Below are 19711 nucleotides of genomic sequence, written 5' to 3'. Positions count from 1 at the left end.
ATTTTAAAACTCTTCAGTGGACAGTATTTCTCCCACAAACAAATGGAGCCAGTGTGACTTAGTGAAAGAGGGCTGGTCTCAGAGTCAGGAAGACTGGGGTCAATTTTTGCATGATAAAAACTGGCTGGGTGATCTCTTTGCTATATACAGGTTAACTCTCAAAGATTTTAAGTTTCAGAGGAGTTACCCATACCAATGAAATCACAGCTCCAGACTACTCCTTACTCAGAAGAAAAAAAAAAAGGCTTTTCATGAAATAAATGACGTGAAAGTTATATAGTCATGAATCTCCAGTATATTTCCAGTATATTCTGTAACCTGATCATAGAATTATAGCCAATTATACCATTAGGAGAATGCATCTAGGTCTATAGAGTTCAGGATATACGAGGTATTCCTAAATCATGTCTGCCTTGTTCCCAAGATAAAGAATTGACTTTCCAATCAAGAGGATATCCTCGAGGGTACAGGCCATGCACGATTATCATGTACAGCCCTACAAGAGCAGTTAATTTGTCTTTTGCTCTCAAGTAAAACAAAATCCCTTACACAACCCTGTGACCTCAAGCCAGAATATTCATAGTTCAAGACTGGGGCTGGCTTACTAGAATTCAAATAATCACCCTTGGAAAAAAAATAAACCAAAATGCCTACGAAAAAAGAGATCAAAGCATATAAATGGCTGGTAATTTCATGAAATCTAAATTGGATGGATTTTTTTAGCCTTCATCATTTCTTCTTTCATGGGCATAAAAATATTAAGGAGACTATTACTCCATAACTATCTTTACTTATTGTAACGACCTCCCAGAATGTACTGGGAGACAGTACTGAGAATGGAATTTCCATAATAGCACAGATCCTTCTACCTTTCTCTGTATCAGTCAGCACAGTGCCTTCTAGAAGGTAGCTAGGTATTTGCTTTTGGAATTGAACTGGTTCTTTTCTCCTTCTTCTTCTCCTAAGTTGAATGGAAGAAGGGGCACTAGGTGGTTCAGTGTATAGAGCGCCAGGCCTTGAGACAGGCGGTCAAGACAGGAGACAAGGAGGTCCTGGGTTCAAACCTAACCTCAAGACACTTCCTAGCTTTGTGACCCTGGGCAAGTCACTTAACTCCAACTGTCTAGTCCTTACTGTCCTTCTGCCTTGGAATCTATATTAAATATTGATTTTAAGACAGAAGGGAAGGGTTAAAAAAAATTAGTTGAATGGAAGACCAGAAGAGAGAGTCCCTTCGGTCTAAGCCCATCTTAGTGACATCCACCAGTACAGATGATTTGCATGTTCTACCTCTGGCCTACACTGAGCATCCACCTCCTGTTCACAGAAATGTAATAACCATCCATTTCGACTTAAGCATTTACAAAGGTCCTACTGTTCTAAAGGGAAAAGACAAATGAACAGAGTTGACAGCCTGGTTGAAAAAACAAACAAACAAAACAGACACAAAATCCCCACTAATGCCAAAGCAAGCAAATTCAGAATGGGAAGTGAGAAGGAGCCCTACTTCTGTCATTTGTTGGGAGCAATGAGTCTACTTCAGGGAAGTCATTTCATTTTTCACATGTACAACACTGAGGTACCTTTCAGTGCTAAAACAAAGATTCTACAACAAGGCTATCACATGGAGGGTAAAGTCTGCCTTCCTCTGGAAAGCAGTTATCAGGAGAGCTGGATTACATCTGGGGCAGGGACTATCATTTCTCTTTTGAGTACTCAACATAGAGTCTAATGCCTGCCACACAGGAACAGGAAAAAGATCTGTGATTTCACTGAGATTTGGAAACTCCCACCCAGAAAAGAAAACTCTCTCTAGCTAAGCACTTGATCTCTGCAACTTCTGGTCTGAGGGAGTTGCTTAGAGTACTGATTTGCTCAAGGTCATGAAGCCAGTATAAATAAGAGGTAGGATTCAAACTCTTTGTACCTAATAAATCCTTGAACTGAATTAGATAATTTGATAATATTTACATACCATTTTGCTTATAGGTGTTATTCTTATTTTACAGATGTGGAAACTGAGACTTAGAAGTTCAGTGACTTGTTTATGGTTAAAGGGCTAGGAAGTATCAGAGGCAGCATTTAAATCTGGGTGTTCTTCATTCTAAGCTCAGAACTCTATCCACTATATAACACTGCATTTCAACAGTGGTCAATGAGAGACACCATTTTTTTTTCTCTCTTTTTTAAACCCTTGTACTTCGGTGCATTGTCTCATAGGTGGAAGATTGGTAAGGGTGGGCAATGGGGGTCAAGTGACTTGCCCAGGGTCACACAGCTGGGAAGTGGCTGAGGCCGGGTTTGAACCTAGGACCTCCTGTCTCTCGGCCTGACTCTCACTCCACTGAGCTACCCAGCTGCCCTACACCATTTATTTTTGTAGAGGAGTTTGAGGGAACAATGAGGGATGTTTCCACAGTGAAAGAATACCAAGGATTTTATTTCAGAATCCTCTAGTAGCTAAGGAGTCAGCAATAAATCTCAAACTCCTTAACTAGCCAGCAAATACTGATTACACTATGTTAATCATCAGGGATACAGAGAAGACAGAAAGGGGACCCTAAGCTCAAGGAGCCCAATCCTAATGCTTAGCCTAGAATTCACCAACTTCCTTAGATGTTACACTACTGTTAGGAACAAGGATGTGTCAATGAACTCTAGGCTACTCTTTGGATCCCTATTAACATTGGCTTTCTACCTAGATGGGTACATTCCTCACAAACATCTCTGGAGGTATGGGGGTCCAGGAATGTACATCCCCATTTTACAAATGGAGAAACTGAAGTAAAGAGATGAAAGCAGGCTTCCACCATGGTACTCCACACACTTATTGAGAGCAGAATTAGGTTTTCAGCAGAGATTTTCTGGTCCCTCCCCCTCCATTCAAAGTCTAGCTACTCCACTCCATGGGGCAAGGGGCAGGGCAATGGTTTGGGATTTGGAAGACTTGGGCTCCAATCTCAGCTCTGCTACTACTTCCTTCTTGGGCGAGCCTGAGTGAGTGATTTCTCTCCTCCAGATTTCAGGTCCCTCTTCCAGTGGGATCTGGGGGTCTAATCTCTCTATTTCTTTCTCTTGTGGGCAGATTCCTTAGAGGTAGGAGTGGGGGTTGGGCCAGAAGGCCCTGAAGATCCCTTCAAGCTTAATCCTGTGACCCCAGAGGTTGTTTAAGGGCCATTGCACAAATGGTCAAAAATGTATACAAATGACTGTCCTCTAGGTCCACATTTGGTGATTTCCCTTACACCAGATTATTCCTTACCTAGATACTAGGAATACACTTCCCTTCTGATCTCAGTTTCTTCCCTTGTAAATGGGAAGACTAAAAAGAGGCTATACTTACAGCCCATGGGCTCTCTTCAGCTTCAGTTTTCTCACTTATAAACGGAAGGGTTCTAAAAGAGGCCCTGGCCCCACTCTGGCCTTAATTATTCACTTGTAAATCGTGGCCTCTACAAGAGGCTACATTTACCGGACCTGGGCCTCTTCTTATCTCAGTTTCCCCATTTATAAGTGGAAGGACTCTATAAGAAGCTACACTAACTGCCCTGGGTTCCTTCTGGTCTGTTTCCTCATTTAAAAACGGAAAGGCTCTACAAAAGGTTACACTTATCGGCCCATGAGCTCCCTGTGTCCGGTTTCTTCACTTATAAATGGGATGCCCAAACAAGAGACTCCACGTATGGCCCTAGGCCCCCCTCTGGCCTCAGTTTCCTCAGTTATAAGCAGAAGGACTCTACAAGAACCTATACTTATGGCACTGCCCCCCCCCCACCCGGCCTCAGTTTCCCCGGAGGAGCGGATCAGGGAGGCTGTACCTGTGGGACTCGGGGTTCGCATTCCGGGGCCCAGGGAGCCTACTCCGGCCTCGAGCTGGGCCCCGCCACAGGGCGCCCGGGGCTTCCCTGCTCGCAAACCTGCCTCGACTCAAGGCCAGCCGCCCGTGCTTCTCGGCCTCCGCGCTGCAGGTCCCGCCGCCTCCGGCTCTGGTCTCGTCACGCGCTGCTCCAGCTCCGGGTCCAACCCTGCGGCCTCCCGGCTTCAGGCGCCGCCATCGCTGCTGTTTGTTTTCATCCGCTTCGCTGGAGGAGGGGGAAGGGGGAGGCCGAGGAAAAATCCGAGGTCCATCCGCAATCGCACTTTCGCTTCCGGCCGCAAGTCCTCCAGTCGTCCTTTAGTGGCCCAGAATCCCTTTAAAGTTCGATCTGCCCCCGCCGCAAGTCTTCCTTGACCAATGGTCACACTTCAAGCGGGGCGGAAAACGAAGAAGCAAAGCTTAGGAGAAGTGAAAGTGGAACCGAATCTGTGTAGAATCTGTTATGAAGAAACTAAAGGCTAAAGTTGCTGTTGGGAGCAGGCCAGGGGGCGGGAGAAGGGGCAGGAGGCGGGGTAGCCTGAGCGGGCGGTTCTGCGCAGGAGTAGGCCTGACTCTACTGGGGACGTCGCTCTACCGCCGCTGAGCGGCGGGTCGGATGCGCAGTGAGCCGAAGCCAGAGTAACACGGAATACAGCATGGCTGATGCGCTAAGGGAATGGCGTAGGTCTGAGTTCTTGGGCAGTTGCGCTACGTAGACTGCGTAGCCTTGCACTCGCGGGCGGATACGCTGCGGAGACTGCGTAGCTTTGGGCTCGCGAGATGGTTCACTGGCGGTTACGCTGAGTTGTCCCTGCAGTGGACCCAGCTCGGTGTCGGTGTCGGTGTCGGCGTCGGTGGTCGCGTCGTGGTACCCGGGCGGAGGTATCGCCGCGGGCCTTGCAGGGCAGTTGGTGTTCGCTGTCGCGGGTCGTCGCACTGCGAGGGGCTGGCACGGAGCACCGAGCCTCCTTGGGGCTGGGGGTGAGGTTGGGCATGCGAGTGACTGCCCCTGGGGGGGGGGCGGGGGAGGAGGGTTGGATGGCCATGTTGGGCGACTCGCTGAGGGGGCTGGGCGGAGAGGCCCAGTGACAAGGCGAGCCTTGACGGCTGCGTGAGCCACCCAGAGACCGAGGAGGAAACTGAGGCCTTCCCCAGTCTGGCTCCCACTCCAAGGCCAGGGAAGCACCTCGAAAGAAGGACCTGCTTGGACTTGGTGTCTAGGCTGGGGTTGGGGCAAGAGGGGGACCTTGCATCCCTTTGCGGGGATCAGAGCTGGCAGGGACCCGAAATGTGCGTTTTGTCCCCCCCACCCCCCCAATTTAGCGAAGAGCAAAGCGGCGCTCAGAGAGGCTTCCTAGTCTGCTCAGTGCCACCTAGGGACCTGAGGGCAGAATTAGAATTGGAACCCAGGTCCTCCAGTGCCCTCTCCATGGTTTTTGGCCAGCAAAGCCCAGCAGCAATGGGCTTCTGGATCTAGGGACCTTCCCCAGTAGATTATAGGCCCCCTGAGGGTGGGAGCTTTCCCCCCTGGCCTTCCCCTTAGTGTGTGCTAGGATAGAGAAAGAGTAGAGACCCAGAGAGGACCAAGTATACCCCTTGGCTTGCCTACCCAAATCTTCAGCATGGTCCAAAGGCATGAGGCATCAACTGGTGCTTTGCTGGTGCTGCTTCATCCGACATTCAGCTGAAACCTCTCTAATGAGATTTCTTCTCCATTAGAGCAGGGCAGCAGCCAGACTGGATGGGTTGGATAGAAAATATAAAACCATCTTCACCATGAATGAATGTGTCAGGTATAATCGTCCTCAGACTCTTACTCGCAGTGTGATCCTGGCAAGTCACTTGACCCTGTTTGCCTCAGTTTCCTCATCTGTTAAATGAGGATTAATAATAGCACCCACCTCTCCTGATGGTTGTAGGAATCCAGTGGGATAACCCATGTAAAGTAAAAGGACTTTCCAAATCAAGCACTACATAAATATTAGCTCTAATTATTATTATTATATGTCCTGAGAGAGACAATAAATTCTGCTTAAGCTCCTACTGTGTGCCAGGCATTGTGTTAATGTGCTGGAGAGAAAGAAAGAGAAATAACAGTCCCTGTCCCCTGCCCAGGAGGTCACAGTCTAATGGGGAAAAGAGAACGCATTCAATACTAAAGGGGGCCTCCTGGTAGGAGGTATGCATTTCAGAGAAGTGATCTTCTGGAGATAATGATGAAGTGTCTGTCCTGTACTCCATCCTTAAATAGAAGAGGAGACAGTAAAAGGCAGTGGGTGACACAATCTCCCATCCCAACCCCTGTCAATTTTGTTTGGAGGATTGCTGATATCAGTAAGTATTAAGTATCCACTATGTGGCTTAGTGGTAGGCCTAGAGTCAGAAGACCTGAGTTCTAATCCAATTTCAAACAACTGACAATGTGACTCTGGGCAGGTCACTTCACCTCTGTTTCAATTTCAACAACTTCAAGATGAATATAATAACAGCATCTCCCTTGCACGGTTATTTTGAGGATCGTATGGAATTATATTGGTAAAGTGCTGGACAGTGCTTGGCACATAGTAGGCACTATATAAATGCTTATTTCCTTCTTCCCTAACCACCACTCCATGTACTAGGCACATAATAAAAGCAGAGGATACAAAGGAAGATGAAAGACAGTCCCTGCTATCTAGGAGCTTACAGTTGAATGGGCTTCTGTCTCTTGCTTCTTGGCTCCAGTTTAGAGTGGTTTGGTTGTATGCTATATTTTTTAAGGGAATAGAATTATGAAAATGCTTGAAAGGACCATTTTACAGATGAAAAGGCTGAGGTGAGGGGACTCAAGTGATATGACCAAGAACTAGAACTAGAACTTCAGTCAGGTGTGCTAACTAGCCCATCCCTCACTCTTCCCACATTTTACATACAGTAAATGCTGTATCTGTTGTAACAAATATCAGACTTTGGCTATTCTTGTGTGAGAATAACTAGGTGTGAAGTGAAACCAGAGGCTGAACTCTGAGGAGCAAGTAAATCAGGCATAATTATCCTGGGGGGCCTGGGAACTAGCTTCTCATCTGGCATTTGACCTACAAAAGCAAAGACATTGCTTAAAAAAGCATGATTCGGGATTCTAAATGATTTTGGTGATCTGTTCTGTGGACTTCTTTTAATCTATTTCCATTTGATCTCCACAGAGAGAAGATGAGAGGTGGTTACCCTGTTTAAAAGACAACTTACTGTTGAATTTGGAGTGTTCCTTGTGGGCTTCTTGCTGTCCTGTGAGTGCTGCTGGCCCACTGATGTCAGCATGGCTATCCCAATAACAGTTCTGGACTGTGACCTCCTGCTTTATGGTCGAGGTCACCGAACATTGGATCGCTTTAAGTTGGATGATGTGACTGATGAATACCTTATGGCCATGTATGGGTTTCCACGACAGTTCATTTACTACTTGGTGGATCTTCTGGGAGCGAGTCTTTCTCGACCCACTCAACGGTCCAGGGCCATCAGCCCAGAGACCCAGATCCTTGCAGCTCTGGGCTTTTACACTTCTGGCTCTTTCCAGACCCGGATGGGAGACACCATTGGAATCAGCCAAGCCTCAATGAGCCGCTGTGTTGCCAATGTCACTGAAGCCTTGGTGGAAAGGGCCTCCCAATTCATCCACTTCCCGACAGATGAAACATCCATTCAGAATATGAAAGATGAATTCTATGGACTAGCGGGAATGCCAGGGGTGATTGGAGTAGTTGACTGTATCCATGTAGGGATCAAGGCTCCCAATGCTGAAGATCTCTCCTATGTGAACAGGAAGGGTCTACACTCTTTAAACTGCCTGATGGTGTGTGACATTCGGGGGTCCCTGCTCAACGTGGAGACAAACTGGCCAGGCAGCCTGCAGGACTGGGCTGTGGTGCAGCAGTCAGCCTTGAGGAGTCAGTTTGAAGCAGGGATGTACAAAGACTGCTGGCTCCTGGGTAAGTTTGAATGGGCAGAAGATTGATTTTGAAGGACTCCCAAAATACCTTGTCTCTGATTCTCCCCTGGGATGGGGAACTGAGAGAGAAGAGATGAGAGCATAATCATGTGGACTTAATAAGTTGTGTTCCTAAGGGACCAATGTTTCTCTGCCTCGTTTTCTAGTTCCAGGAAAGCAAATTCTGTATAGGAAATGTATAAAAATAGGCAGGGAAAGCCTCCCAACTTCTTCTTTTTTTTTTTTAAACCCTTAACTTCTGTATATTGGCTCCTAGGTGGAAGAGTGGTAAGGGTGGGCAATGGGGGTCAAGTGACTTGCCCAGAGTCACACAGCTGGGAAGTGTCTGAGGTCAGATTTGAACCTAGGACCTCCGTCTCTAGGCCTGACTCTCAATCCACTAAGCTACCCAGTTGCCCCTCCTTCCAACTTCTGATGGGAACAAGTGAGGTGACTCTGCTGATAGAAGGGTAAAATCAGGAATCCTTGTGAGCTTTGGAGTCCAGCAGCTTAGCTTTTCACTTAGTTTTTTCCTGCCCCCAGGCACTGCCTAGGGATCAACAGGGTAGTAGTGGATGGAACTTTCCTGGCATGTAAAGAAAAAGAATCCTGGTGTTCCAAGGGTAATTCAAAGACAGTTAATTTATAATTTTATATTATATAATATAAATAGAAAGTTTTAAATTTAATTATACATCTACTCTATAATTAATTAATTATAGAAGGCTACTGTTCTATATCTCGTGAGAGAATATTCACATTAATAATAGGACAAATAGTGTAGTCAGTCAACAAGTATTAACTGCCTACTGTGTTCTAGGCACTGGGCTAGGTGCTGGAGAAACAAATAGAGTGAATGAAATCATTCCTACTTGGAAGGGGGCTTCCATCCTAATGGAGGAGACAAGTCCATGTTTCAGTATAGACAGAATATTAAGAAAGCAAACACAAAGTAGCCCCATGAGGCAAGTGATAAGGTCTTTGAGGCTAGTGTTAGCAGGTGGTGGGACCCTGCAAGGCTTTCTGTAGAAGTTTGTGTTTGGGGGTAGCTTATGGAGGAAGAGAGGCATTCTATGAGGCAGAAGTGATGAAGGGAGCAAGCTGCTGGTGTTGGGGACATGGAGTTGGAGGGTTACAGGTGGTTGGAACAAGGTGTGGAGGAGGGGAAGGTCAGAGCCTAGGGTGGAGCAAGCCTGTAAAGGTCTTGGAAAGCTAACCCTAGAGGTGATAGGGAGCCATCTGGGTTTATCAAGCCTGGAGGAGTGGCATGTTCAGATCTGTATCTAAGGAAAACCTCTTTGGCAAGAGACTTGAGGTGGCGCTAGTGAGCCTAGTGAGGAGGCCTTTGCAGTAATCTCAGCAAAAGTTCCTTTTGTCTTTTTTTTCATTTCAGCTCCCCCCAGCATTCTCTTCTCATCTCTTTCTTAGTCTTAGAATTGGCACTAAGTATCAGTTCCAAGGCAGAAGAGGGGTGAGGGCTAGGCAATGGAGGTTAGGTGATTTGCCCAGGGTCACCCAGGGAGGACGTGTCTGAGGTCAGGTGTGAACCCTTGTCCCCAAGCCTGGTGCTCTAGCCACAGAGCCACCCAATGCTTTTTAAATATGCCCAAGTGTTCCCTCTAGACCCTGCCATCCCTCCAAACTCTCATCCTTAATCTCTCCCTCTGTTTATGCCTGATGTCTAGAAAAAGCTGTCTAGCTTTGCTAGCTCTCCTTCACTTCTCCTTCCTTGGCTCTCTGACCTGTGACCTTATCGCATGACAAACTGCTTTCTGCAGGGAAGAATGATCTCTTATTTGCCTGATAGGATGGTTTTTTTTTTCAGTCCTCATCTTTATCTGCTGCCTTTGACACTGTTAACCACCTTCTAGACCAGTGATGAGGAACCTTTTTTAGAGTTGGAGTCTCAGGCCCCTCCCCATCCCACCCTTCAGACCAAGTGCCATGCTCCACTCCCACCCCCAATCCTGGTGCTCTGCCATTCCCCTCTTTACTCCACACAGGGGAGGGAGGAAGTGCTTCCATTGGGCTGCTAGGCAGAGGGTGGGTGAAGTGAGGACTGTCCTCAGCTGGTGTAGAGAGGGGGAGGGGAGTGGCCCAAGCTGCCTGTGAGCCCCCTACCCTGAGCACTCCCATTGGCTGTTTGGTAGAGGGGTCGGGGATTGAAAAAATGTTGTTGGGCACCATGAAGAATGGGAGGGGAGCAGCTCCACTTGAGGCCCTCTGCCTTTCTAGTAATGAACGGGGTGGGGGGGTGGGGGGGTGGCAGCCATGTGCCCACAGAGAATGCTCTTTGTGCCATTTTTGGCACCTGTGCTATAGGTTCACCATCATTGTCCTAGATACTCTTTCTTCGCTGAGGTTTCATGATCCCACTCTCTCCTGGTTCTCTCCTCCAGCCATAATTGTTCCTTCTCAGTCTCTTTGGCTGTTTCCCTATCAGTGTTACCCCTCCAGCTCTGATCTGGGCCCCCCTTTCACTTTCCATGACCACATCACTTCCTATGGGCTGATGACTGTCACATTGGTGCATTTCTCCCTGGGTTTTTTTTAGCCTGGATGTCCCAGAGTCATCTGAAACTCAACATGTCCTTGTCATCTTCCCCCCCACTCCCCCCTTCAGTCCCCTCTGAATGTCTCTGTCTTTGAATCTTTGGATTCTTCCAGCCTCCCAGGTTCATAACCTTTGAGTTATCTATAATCTTGGCCCCTTATGCCCCCTCACCCCATAGAGCCAGGCAGTTGCCGAATCTTGCTGTTTCTACTTTCACAGCATCCTTTGCACCCAAACCTTTCTCTCTACTCACTTGCTACTTGAGTTCAGGCATTCATGGTGGTGAGAAAATATATATATATATGGTAGGAGGTGAAAGAATACTATCAAAAGTACAGAGAGCTCTTCAGATGCCATGGAACACCATAGAATCATAGGTTTGGGAGATGAAGGCACCAAAGAGGTCTTCTGAGCTAACTCTAAATTTTTTTAAACCCTTACCTTCCATCTTAGAATCAATACTACATATTATTTCTAAGGCAGAAGAGTAGTAGGAGGTAAGCAATGAGGGGGTCAAGTGTCTTGCTGAGGGTCACACAGCCAGGAAATGTCTGAGGCCAGATTTGAACAACTCTTTTCATTGTATGGGGGAAACTGAGGTTGAGAAGATAAGTGATTTGTCAAGTGGCCTTTTGACACATTGTTGACTTCCTTGAGCAGTTTTGTGTGTGCTTTGTGGTGACCCTAGCAATAGTCAGATCATAGGCACTGACCTCAAAGCTGCTTTCCTTGAGAGGCAGCAAGGCATTTCCATATGGGTTTGAATCCTACTAGGTTGGTCCCCTTGGCTTAAACTCTCTAAGTTTTCTTTGGAAAAGGGGGTACTTGTACTACTTGCTACAGGGTCATGAAGAAAGGCTTTTATAAAGAAACTTGAAAATGTTATGTAAAAAATATAAAAATAGGAGCTATGATAATTTCTTATTTATCTTTACTGACTCCAGCTCTTGCTCAGTCAGCCAGTCCCCTTTTTTAAAGTGCAGTGTCTTCACAGCAAAAGCTTAGTCTGGTTTTCCAGTCAATCTCCTGCCTCTCTCATAGGACTTGGGAAGCAAACTGGCACCCCATGGAGCACTGGACTTAGGCTCCATGAGCAGCTCTGCTGGGTATCCAGACACTTATCTCCAGGTGTTTGACCGAAGAAGCTTCTCTGTAGCTGTAGGATGAAGGGCTTCTACAGGAGGGCCTTGGCTTCCCTGCTGAAAAGCCCCCACTAAGGCTTAACAAAGAGATCATCTTTGTAACAAGGAAAAGTTTTGAGGGGAAAGGATGTATTAAGAAATATCTGTGGCAGAGAACAAAAGGCAGCATTAAAAGCTTTTTTAAAATAACAAGGAATAAGCTGGCTATTGGAGCTATTTCTTCCAAGGCAGTACTTGAGAGTTAACTCCAGTTTTACCAGGAATGTTTCCCCTTTCATATACTCAATTGGAAAACCTGGAATTAATATGGATCCCCCAAATCATAAACATACAACAAAATCCTAAGTAGAATTTCAGAGCTGAAAGGGACCTTAGAGATTAATTAGTATAGCTCCTCTCAAACTCCGTGTCCTGTCTGGAAGAACTGGTGGAGGAGAGTAACACCACGCTAAAACAGAAGTGGAGACTTTTTTTTTTTTTAAGCCCTTACCTTCCACCTTAGAATACTATTTATTGGTTCTGAGGCAGAAGAGTGGTAAGGGCCAGGCAATGGGGGTGAAGTGACTTGCCCAGGGTCACCCAGGTAGGACATGTTTGAGACGAAATTTGAACCTAGGACTCCCATTTCTAGGCCTGGTTCTCAATTCACTGAGCTACCCAGTTGCCCCCGTGGAGACATTTTTGAACAAGATAGAGTTTAATGCCATAGAAGATCAGAGGTGTGAAACTGCACTTCAGAGGCTTCTAGAACCCTCATAGAATTGGCATCTTTTAAAAACTAACCTTCTTTTCTGTTTGTAATTCAGCTTCTCTGTTAGTTTCCAAGAAGTAGTGTCATGGATGATTTTAAACTAAAAATGCTGACATGTTTAGTTATAAGAATGTTTAGTTAAGGGGCAGCTAGGTGGCTCAGTGGATAAGAGAACCAGGCCTGGAGATGAGAGTTCTTGAGTTCAAATCTGGCCCCAGATATTTCTTGGTTATGTGGCCCTGGGCAAGTCACTTAACCCCAATTGCCTAGCCCTTACCACTCTTCTGTCTTGGAAATTTAGAAAGGAAAAAAGTGTTCAGTTGGGAACATTTTTGTCTATGTGTCCAACTCTGTACTAGCCAGTGTGGGAGGATACAAAAGGAGATGATGTGGTCTCCTTACATTTAAAAGACTTCACGGCTGTGGAACACAAGACTTATTAGGAAGGAAGGTGCCAGTGATACAACCCAGGGCCTCAGATGTCCACAAAGTCCAGGGAACAAGCAAGATGTCCTGCAGAACATGAAGTTTGGTCTCTATCACTGAGAGCCACTTTTGTCTCATGCTTGCAAAGTAGATTTTGGATCCAGGAAGCCCCTGGTTGAGGTCCCTTCTTTGTCCTCTGATACATCTTAGCTTTGTGACTACTCGGTGCTCTAGGCAGCTCTCCCTTTTTTTCCTTCCTTATCATGTCTGCAAGCATTTCTTAAGCTATTACTGTGAGCCTGAGGCAAGGAAAGGCAAAAATATAGTTCCTGCCCTCCAGCGCTTTACATTTTCATGGAGGAGACTGCATGTAAACAACTATTGACATAGGAGATATTACAGTGTATGTAGGAGGTCGTCTCTGGGGGGAGGCCTGGGGAACAAGGGAACAGAAGAGAAGACCAGTAAAGATCTGCAGGGGCATCAAGGCCAACCAGTAGGCTCTTGTGATTGGCCAGGCCTAAGGTGTGGGCCTGTATCCCCTGTATCCTGCTGGATTGGCGGCTGTGTGATTGGAGAGATTGGGAGATAGAGGAGGTAGAGTGTAAAGGTAGAAAGGGGAGTTGGCAACAGGTTGGCTATATAGGATGCATTCTGGTGATGAGCTGAGGATGACACCGAGATTGTAACCCTGGGTGACGTGAGAGTATGTGGTACCCTTTTTAGTAACAGAAGTTGGGAAGGGAGACGTTTTGAGGGAAAGGAGTCCTGTTTGGTACACGTTGAGTTTGAGCTGTCTAATAGGCAGTTGGAGATGTGAGACTGGAGGCTAGAAGGGGCTTAGGTTGGATACATAGGTCTGAGAAACTTTGCAGCCTCTAATTGAATCCACAGGAGCTGGTGAGATTGCCATGTGAAATAGTAGAGAGGGAGTAGAGAAGAGGGCCCAGGACAGAGTCTGGGAGGATAGCCATGATTAATGGCTTTAACATGGCTGGAATGTCCAGCACAAAAGGATTCTGTGAAGGCTCAGACAGATAGGAGAACCGAGAAAGAGCATCACTACAAAAACCCAGAGGGGAGAGATTATCCAGAAGGGGAAGCTCACCAGTGTCAGAGGCTGCAGAGAGGCCAAGGCCTTTAGGTTTGACAATTGGAAATCACTGGAAACTTTGAAGAGAGCAGTTTTTTAAAGTTAATTTTTGTTTTTAGCCTGAAATTAACAAACACCAAAACAATGGGCAACTTGAAAAAGAAGGTTATACAAGAACGTTCAAGTCTTATGTACAGGAATGAAACTGGAGGGGAGGAGATAGAGGAGAACAAGCAATTATTAAGTGCCTGGCACCAGGGCTTAGCACTTTACAAATATTCTCTCATCTTTTCCTCACAACAATTCTGTAAGGTAGATGCTGTTATCATCCCCCTTTACAGTTGAGGAACTAAGGCAGACCTTGTGTCTGAGGTGGGCCTTCCAACTCTAGGTCCATTCTCTCCACAGTACCACTTAGCAGCCTATCAGAATATTTTTTAAAATATGAAAAAGGCTATGCTCCAAATCCAGAATATACCTAGATACCTTGTGGATGAGGCAGGAGTGTCCAGGCCTGATCACTGAGGATGGATGCACACATGACTCCATAGAGTCTGTTTCTCCAGCCTGAATAACCTAATTTCCTGCTCTGGCTTTCTCTCTGCTCCAGACAGGTAAACCCGAGTTCTTTAGCTCTGGGTCCTTTGCCTTACCCTGGTCAGCATGTTTCCTAAAGGACTCTGTCCACGGGCCTTCCTGGGCTCATTATATCAGCAAACAATCTGGTGGTAGGCTCTGATTCGATGTCTTCAAACTCACTAGCCACAGATTTATCCACCTGTATCTGCCTAGGAGTCTCCTGTGCAACCTTCACAGACAGGTGTGGTCATTCAGCTTTTCCATGGAGACCTCTGGGGAATAGTAGGTCTCGTCTCTTCCCTCTGTGCCTGTAGGTCTCTACCAGAAGAGTGTAAGCCAGTTAAGGGGAGCGACTTCCATTTTTGTCTTGGTATCCTTGTCGCTTTGAGTAGGAAAGGAAACCTAGTTCTTTGTGATGTGATGCCTGGCACATAGTAAATGCTTAATAAATGTTTTCTCCCCAGTGAGGTCAGTGTGAGCAGTGTTGATGATGATGATATGAATAGACTAGTACTGTGCCCTAATCAAGGGGGAATTTGTAGAATTCAGAGAACTACAGGAACATGTGAATTAAATGGTGCAGAGTGAACAAAACACATTATCCACAATTATGACAATTGGGCAGCTTCAGAAGGCCATCAAATTCAGAGAGAAAATCTTGGAACTCCCCAAAGCATGAGCAGAATCCAGGTGTCCTGACTCCCAGGCTGGGGTTCCTTCCTTTCCACTGGGCTGCTTCCAGGCACTGATGTGAATTTTAAAGCCCTTTTGGCAACCTGAAGACACCTTTGGAACTCTGTTCTAGAACTCAAATTGTTCTTTCTCAAACTAAATATTAGGAAATAACTCCAGGTGCCAGGTGAATTAGGTAATTAAGTGGGTTTTTTCCCTCAGCCAATGCCAGCAATTCTAGGAATGGATAAGGAACAAATAAACCATGAGAAACCAAGGCGCTAAGGAAAAGTATTTCAAAGCTTTTGTAGCTAATGCACTGTTTTTAAATTTTCTTAGATTGAGGATCAAAATATTTCCAGAACTCTGGGCACATTTTCAAGGAATGATAAGACATTTCTAAAATGAACTGCCAATGGAACCATAACTTGATCTGGTGTTTAGCATTCCAGTTTGGATATTATGGCATCATGTTTCACAATTTGAAATATTAAAGGTAAACCAGTTCTTCAAGATATAAGCTGTAAAGGGGAGGGAACTTGCCTTCTCTGTCTTCCGTATGTTTGTTGCCATGCCCAGCACACTGCTTCCTAGAGCTCTTTGGTCAGAAACCTGGCCCGGCCACTTCCTATCTCTGTGGCCTCCAGTGTGTTGCTTTCCTTCTCTGGGCTTCTTAGATCCTTATCAGAAAAGTGATGGAATTGGATGTGATGATTTCTGAGGTCCTTCACACATTTACTAAATATATGACCCTTTGATCTCCATATTGGGTGTTTGGGGAGGGGGAATGGTCTGTTGTCTGCAGATCTTGCCCTAAATGATGATAACATGTGAATGCTAGCAATGTTTCTTTCGTTCTTTAAAATAACAAACATAAACTTACATATGCATCAATAACACTTATATGTGCCCGTCTTTGACTTAGACATAGATTTAATGTTCTGTTTTGCCCCCCAAACTCTATATCCTTTATCCCTAAGGAAAATTCCAGACTCCCCAGAATTACAAAAGTTCCATCAATTATATGTTAAGCCTCAAGTTATTTGAATGCTAAATTAATTTGGGAAATACTGCTGTGTTCTGAACTCAGCGTTTGTCTTCTTCACAAAGGTGTTGCATGAACTCACTCTGTGGATGGGAACATTGAGTTGTTATATGATGAGAGTGAAGACATATTGTCCAGTACCGTGGAAGTTTCTCTGGGATCTCTTCTTCTGCTATCCTTACCTTCTCCCCATTGTCCTTAAGATGTTGGGTATCTTAATGTCCACTGCCAGAGAATGAACTAAAAAACAGAAACTCAAAAGATGGAATCTACATATACATATCTTATTGTTGGGTGGTCCCTTCTGTGGTGTGGAGAGGTGAAGGAGGGGTTGAGATATCTGGGAATACTGTTAAATTAAAAAAGATGTGGGCATGCATCCTTGGGGTTAACATTTTAGCTTTTTTCCCTTCTCATTTTTCTTAAGTTCATTACCAGCCAGGCCCTGAGGTCCTGATTCACACTGATGCTCCACAACATTTCCCTGGAACACGGAATAGATGTGTGGTCTTCTCCAGGAACAGGACATATGGAGCAGGCCCTGAGGTCCTGCTTCACACTGATGCCAGCATTCCTTGAAGTTCTTTCCTGTTGGTCTATTCCTGTGCCTTGGCCCTTCTCTTCATGTATTCTCAGAGTGATTTCTCAGCTCTTCCCTATTCTGGTTGTACTCCATTGATTATGGATTTCAATGTTTTCTCCTTTCCATAGGTGATAGCTCCTTCTTTCTTCGCACCTGGCTCATGACCCCACTTCATATTCCGGGAACCCCTGCAGAATATCGCTATAATATGGCTCATTCAGCAACTCACAATGTAATCGAGAAGACATTCAGGACCATCCAGTCGAGATTCCGTTGCCTGGATGGATCCAAGGGAGCCCTGCAGTACTCTCCAGAAAAGTCCAGTCACATCATCTTAGCTTGCTGTGTGCTCCACAACATTTCCCTGGAACACGGAATGGATGTGTGGTCTTCTCCAGGAACAGGACATATGGAGCAGCCAGAAGAAGAACGCGAACACATGGAGGCCTTGGACTCGGAAGCTGACCGTGTTCGCCAGGAGCTGGTGCTCACTCACTTTAGCTAATCAGAAGTGGAGGAGGGGGCTGTCCAGCAGGAGCTGTAAAAAGCTTGTCCAAGTCACCTGGCTGCTTCCACTAGTGTGAGGACTCTTCTTGTTAAAAGTCTGTGTGTTAGGGGATGCTGGGCCTTTGCCAGGATATCAGTTTATCTGCAAATTTAGTAACTAAATCAAGATCACAGTTCTAGCCATTCTGGTGAAATCCATTCATTTTAAAACTAAATGGTTGGCAAAAGCTAACATGTTTATATACAGAGTAAAAGGGGAAGCTATAACAGTTCAATTCAAACCAAAATGCTACTCGCGCACCATTTATCAGGATTTTTCTAATAAAAGTGAATTTTCTTGTCCTAAATTATCAACATAATATTTCCACTTTTTACCTTCATTTAGACGTAACCTGAAATAAATGTGTAGAATAATTTTGACCAAGGAATGATCTGCTAAGTTCCCAATTATTAATTCAAGCTTTATGTACCCAAGGGAATTTTGCCAACAAGGGTAATTACAGACTGATAAGCAGTTTGTACCTTCCACCTAAAATTTTGAAGCAAATCACCAGACATCTGGAACAAATCTCTGTAGATGAAATTGTTGTTCCCCTCCATTTCCTCTTCAGAATAGAAGGTAGAATTTAGGGGTGGGTCTCAGAGTTAAATTAGCAATGGAGGATGTTTGATCAAAGGAGGACTTTGCCATTTTGTCCTTTCTTTCCAAAGAAATCTCAAAGGAATTTCCTTTGTAGTAGTCTCACAATTACTAATAAGGAAACAAGTTTTCTCATGTTTAGACCCTCATGAGTGAAGCAAGTTGTTATAGGGTGATACCAAGATGAGGCTTGGCCTCTCCCATCTCTGGCTTCCTAATACAGAATGCAAGAGATAGATGGTGAAAAGGTTAAACAAGGAAACTTGTTTCCTAGTATAGGTTCTGGAAGTGCCTGGCCTCTCCCAATGGCAGGGTCAGGGTCGGGGGTTAAAATTCTATTTGTGAACACCAAATGATGCACAAATTTCCCAGGCAATAAATAATCCTCAGCTGGGTCCCTGCTCTAAAATTATACTGATTTAAAAATAACCTGATTGGAATAACAAATGTGTGAATTAGATTCACACATTTATGTTTTCACTGGGGCCGAAGGGAACCTTGCCTTAGGATTCTCTTACTCCCAGAGCCTCCGCAGTTACCCATGTGCTGTCTCTGACCTGCCCCTTGATCTGCCCCTATCTGTTGTCAGGAGTGTTAGTCTGGTGATTGTCAAAGCAAAGAAATAAACAGCTGGTGACAGAAAAGGGAACTAAATGGAGGTGACTCATTCCTAGATTAAGGACAATTATGGATTATTATCAGATGCCGATTTCCAATCTGAATGCCATTCCCATCGCCCTAATTCCTGCTCTGCAGAGAATGGGTATGTTTGGCAGGAAGGCAGGTATGAGGTTGGGCATAATGTGTACAGGGTCACGAGTATGGTGATGTCATTGAGGTGGGGTGAATAAAGGAGGAGGAGGCTGAGAGTTTCAGCTCTATCCTCATTGAGCAATAATATTGTCCTAGTTAATTTTTTCCTTTGTAAAGTTTAACTGGTGTTCCTGGCCAGTTCTGGCTCTCACACTTCTCTGCTCTCATCTTAAAGTTCTTTGTTCCTTCAAGATGTTTTATTTCCTGCCTCTGGGTTTGACTATTATGATCTCTTGCATCAAAGAAAGTTGGTATTACTGATGCCATAAGGAACAAAGTGGGAGTCTCCATGAAAGAATCTTTTAAAGCAAATTAAGACTTTCCTAACCAAACTCTAGATTGTAACAAAGTACAGCTTCCTAGTAAGTAGGAAAGAAGATCTTAGATTTCTTTTAAGTAAAATAGCTCCAGGCAGTATCTAATTGTTCCCCAGACCTGGAATGCTTTCCCTCCATTCCAACTACTGATCTCTGGCTTCCTTTTAGTCCAGGCTAAAATTCTACCTACTACCGGAAGCATTTCTCAACTCCATTTAATTGTAGTGCCTTCCCTTAGTTAATTTTTCCTATTTATCCCATAGATAGCTTGCTTTGTGGTTGGTTTAGCCATTGTCTTCCTCGTTAGACTGTAGGTTCCTTGAGGGCCTCTATTGTATCTCCAGCATTTAGCTGGGTGCTTAGCCAGATAGTGTTTATTGATCACTTGATTAAATACCCAACTGATCTGATTAGGAAGGGATTTGGAGATCTCTTTATTTTATAGATAAAAGTAAGTCTTTGAGGAACTTTTTGATTTATCCAAAGTAACAAAAAATATACAGGTAGTAGCAAATAGAACCATCTTTTGAATTAAAGCATCTTATCCCAGCCCCTGTGCCCTTTCAGATGATCAATAAACTAGGTTGAGTGCTAGGGATAACCTGGTTTCAAGAAGCTGTGTTTTTTACTAACATTTGTCTTCCCCCAGGAATTTTTTTTTTTAAGGTAGAAATGTACTTTATTTTTTCTCCTTCCTTCCTTCCTTCCTTCCTTCCTTCCTTCCTTCCTTCCTTCCTTCCTTCCTTCCTTCCTTTCTTTCTTTCTTTCT

General features: G+C 45.1%; 2 protein-coding genes across 4 annotated transcripts in view; one reads left to right on the top strand and one right to left on the bottom strand.

Annotated features, from left to right (window-relative positions):
• The window catches only part of ATG13 (autophagy related 13), a 38808-nt gene extending 34763 nt beyond the window's left edge, over positions 1–4045 (bottom strand). For all 3 annotated transcript variants that reach the window (XM_044682148.1, XM_044682150.1, XM_044682149.1), the window contains exon 1: positions 3819–4045. The gene's annotated coding sequence lies outside the window, so the exon portion shown is untranslated. The remainder of the gene's footprint in view (positions 1–3818) is intronic.
• A 3106-nt stretch (positions 4046–7151) lies between these two features.
• Positions 7152–17466, top strand: HARBI1 (harbinger transposase derived 1). Its single transcript, XM_044681455.1, has 2 exons — positions 7152–7821; positions 16794–17466. Exons 1-2 carry the CDS (start codon positions 7152–7154, stop codon positions 17168–17170), a joined length of 1047 nt encoding a protein of 348 aa, XP_044537390.1. The 3' UTR covers positions 17171–17466.
• The last annotated feature ends 2245 nt before the right edge of the window (positions 17467–19711 follow it).

Source organism: Gracilinanus agilis, chromosome 6 (assembly GCF_016433145.1).
Source record: "Gracilinanus agilis isolate LMUSP501 chromosome 6, AgileGrace, whole genome shotgun sequence".
NCBI classification, from domain to species: domain Eukaryota; kingdom Metazoa; phylum Chordata; class Mammalia; order Didelphimorphia; family Didelphidae; genus Gracilinanus; species Gracilinanus agilis.
This window is presented reverse-complemented; position numbering and strand designations above follow the sequence as displayed.

Coding starts and splice junctions, on each gene's coding strand:
- HARBI1 (XM_044681455.1), top strand. CDS start 7,152: ATGGCTATCCCAATAACAGTTCTGGACTGTGACCTCCTGCTTTATGGT. Junction 7,822..16,793: donor CAAAGACTGCTGGCTCCTGG/GTAAGTTTGAAT, acceptor TCCTTTCCATAG/GTGATAGCTCCTTCTTTCTT.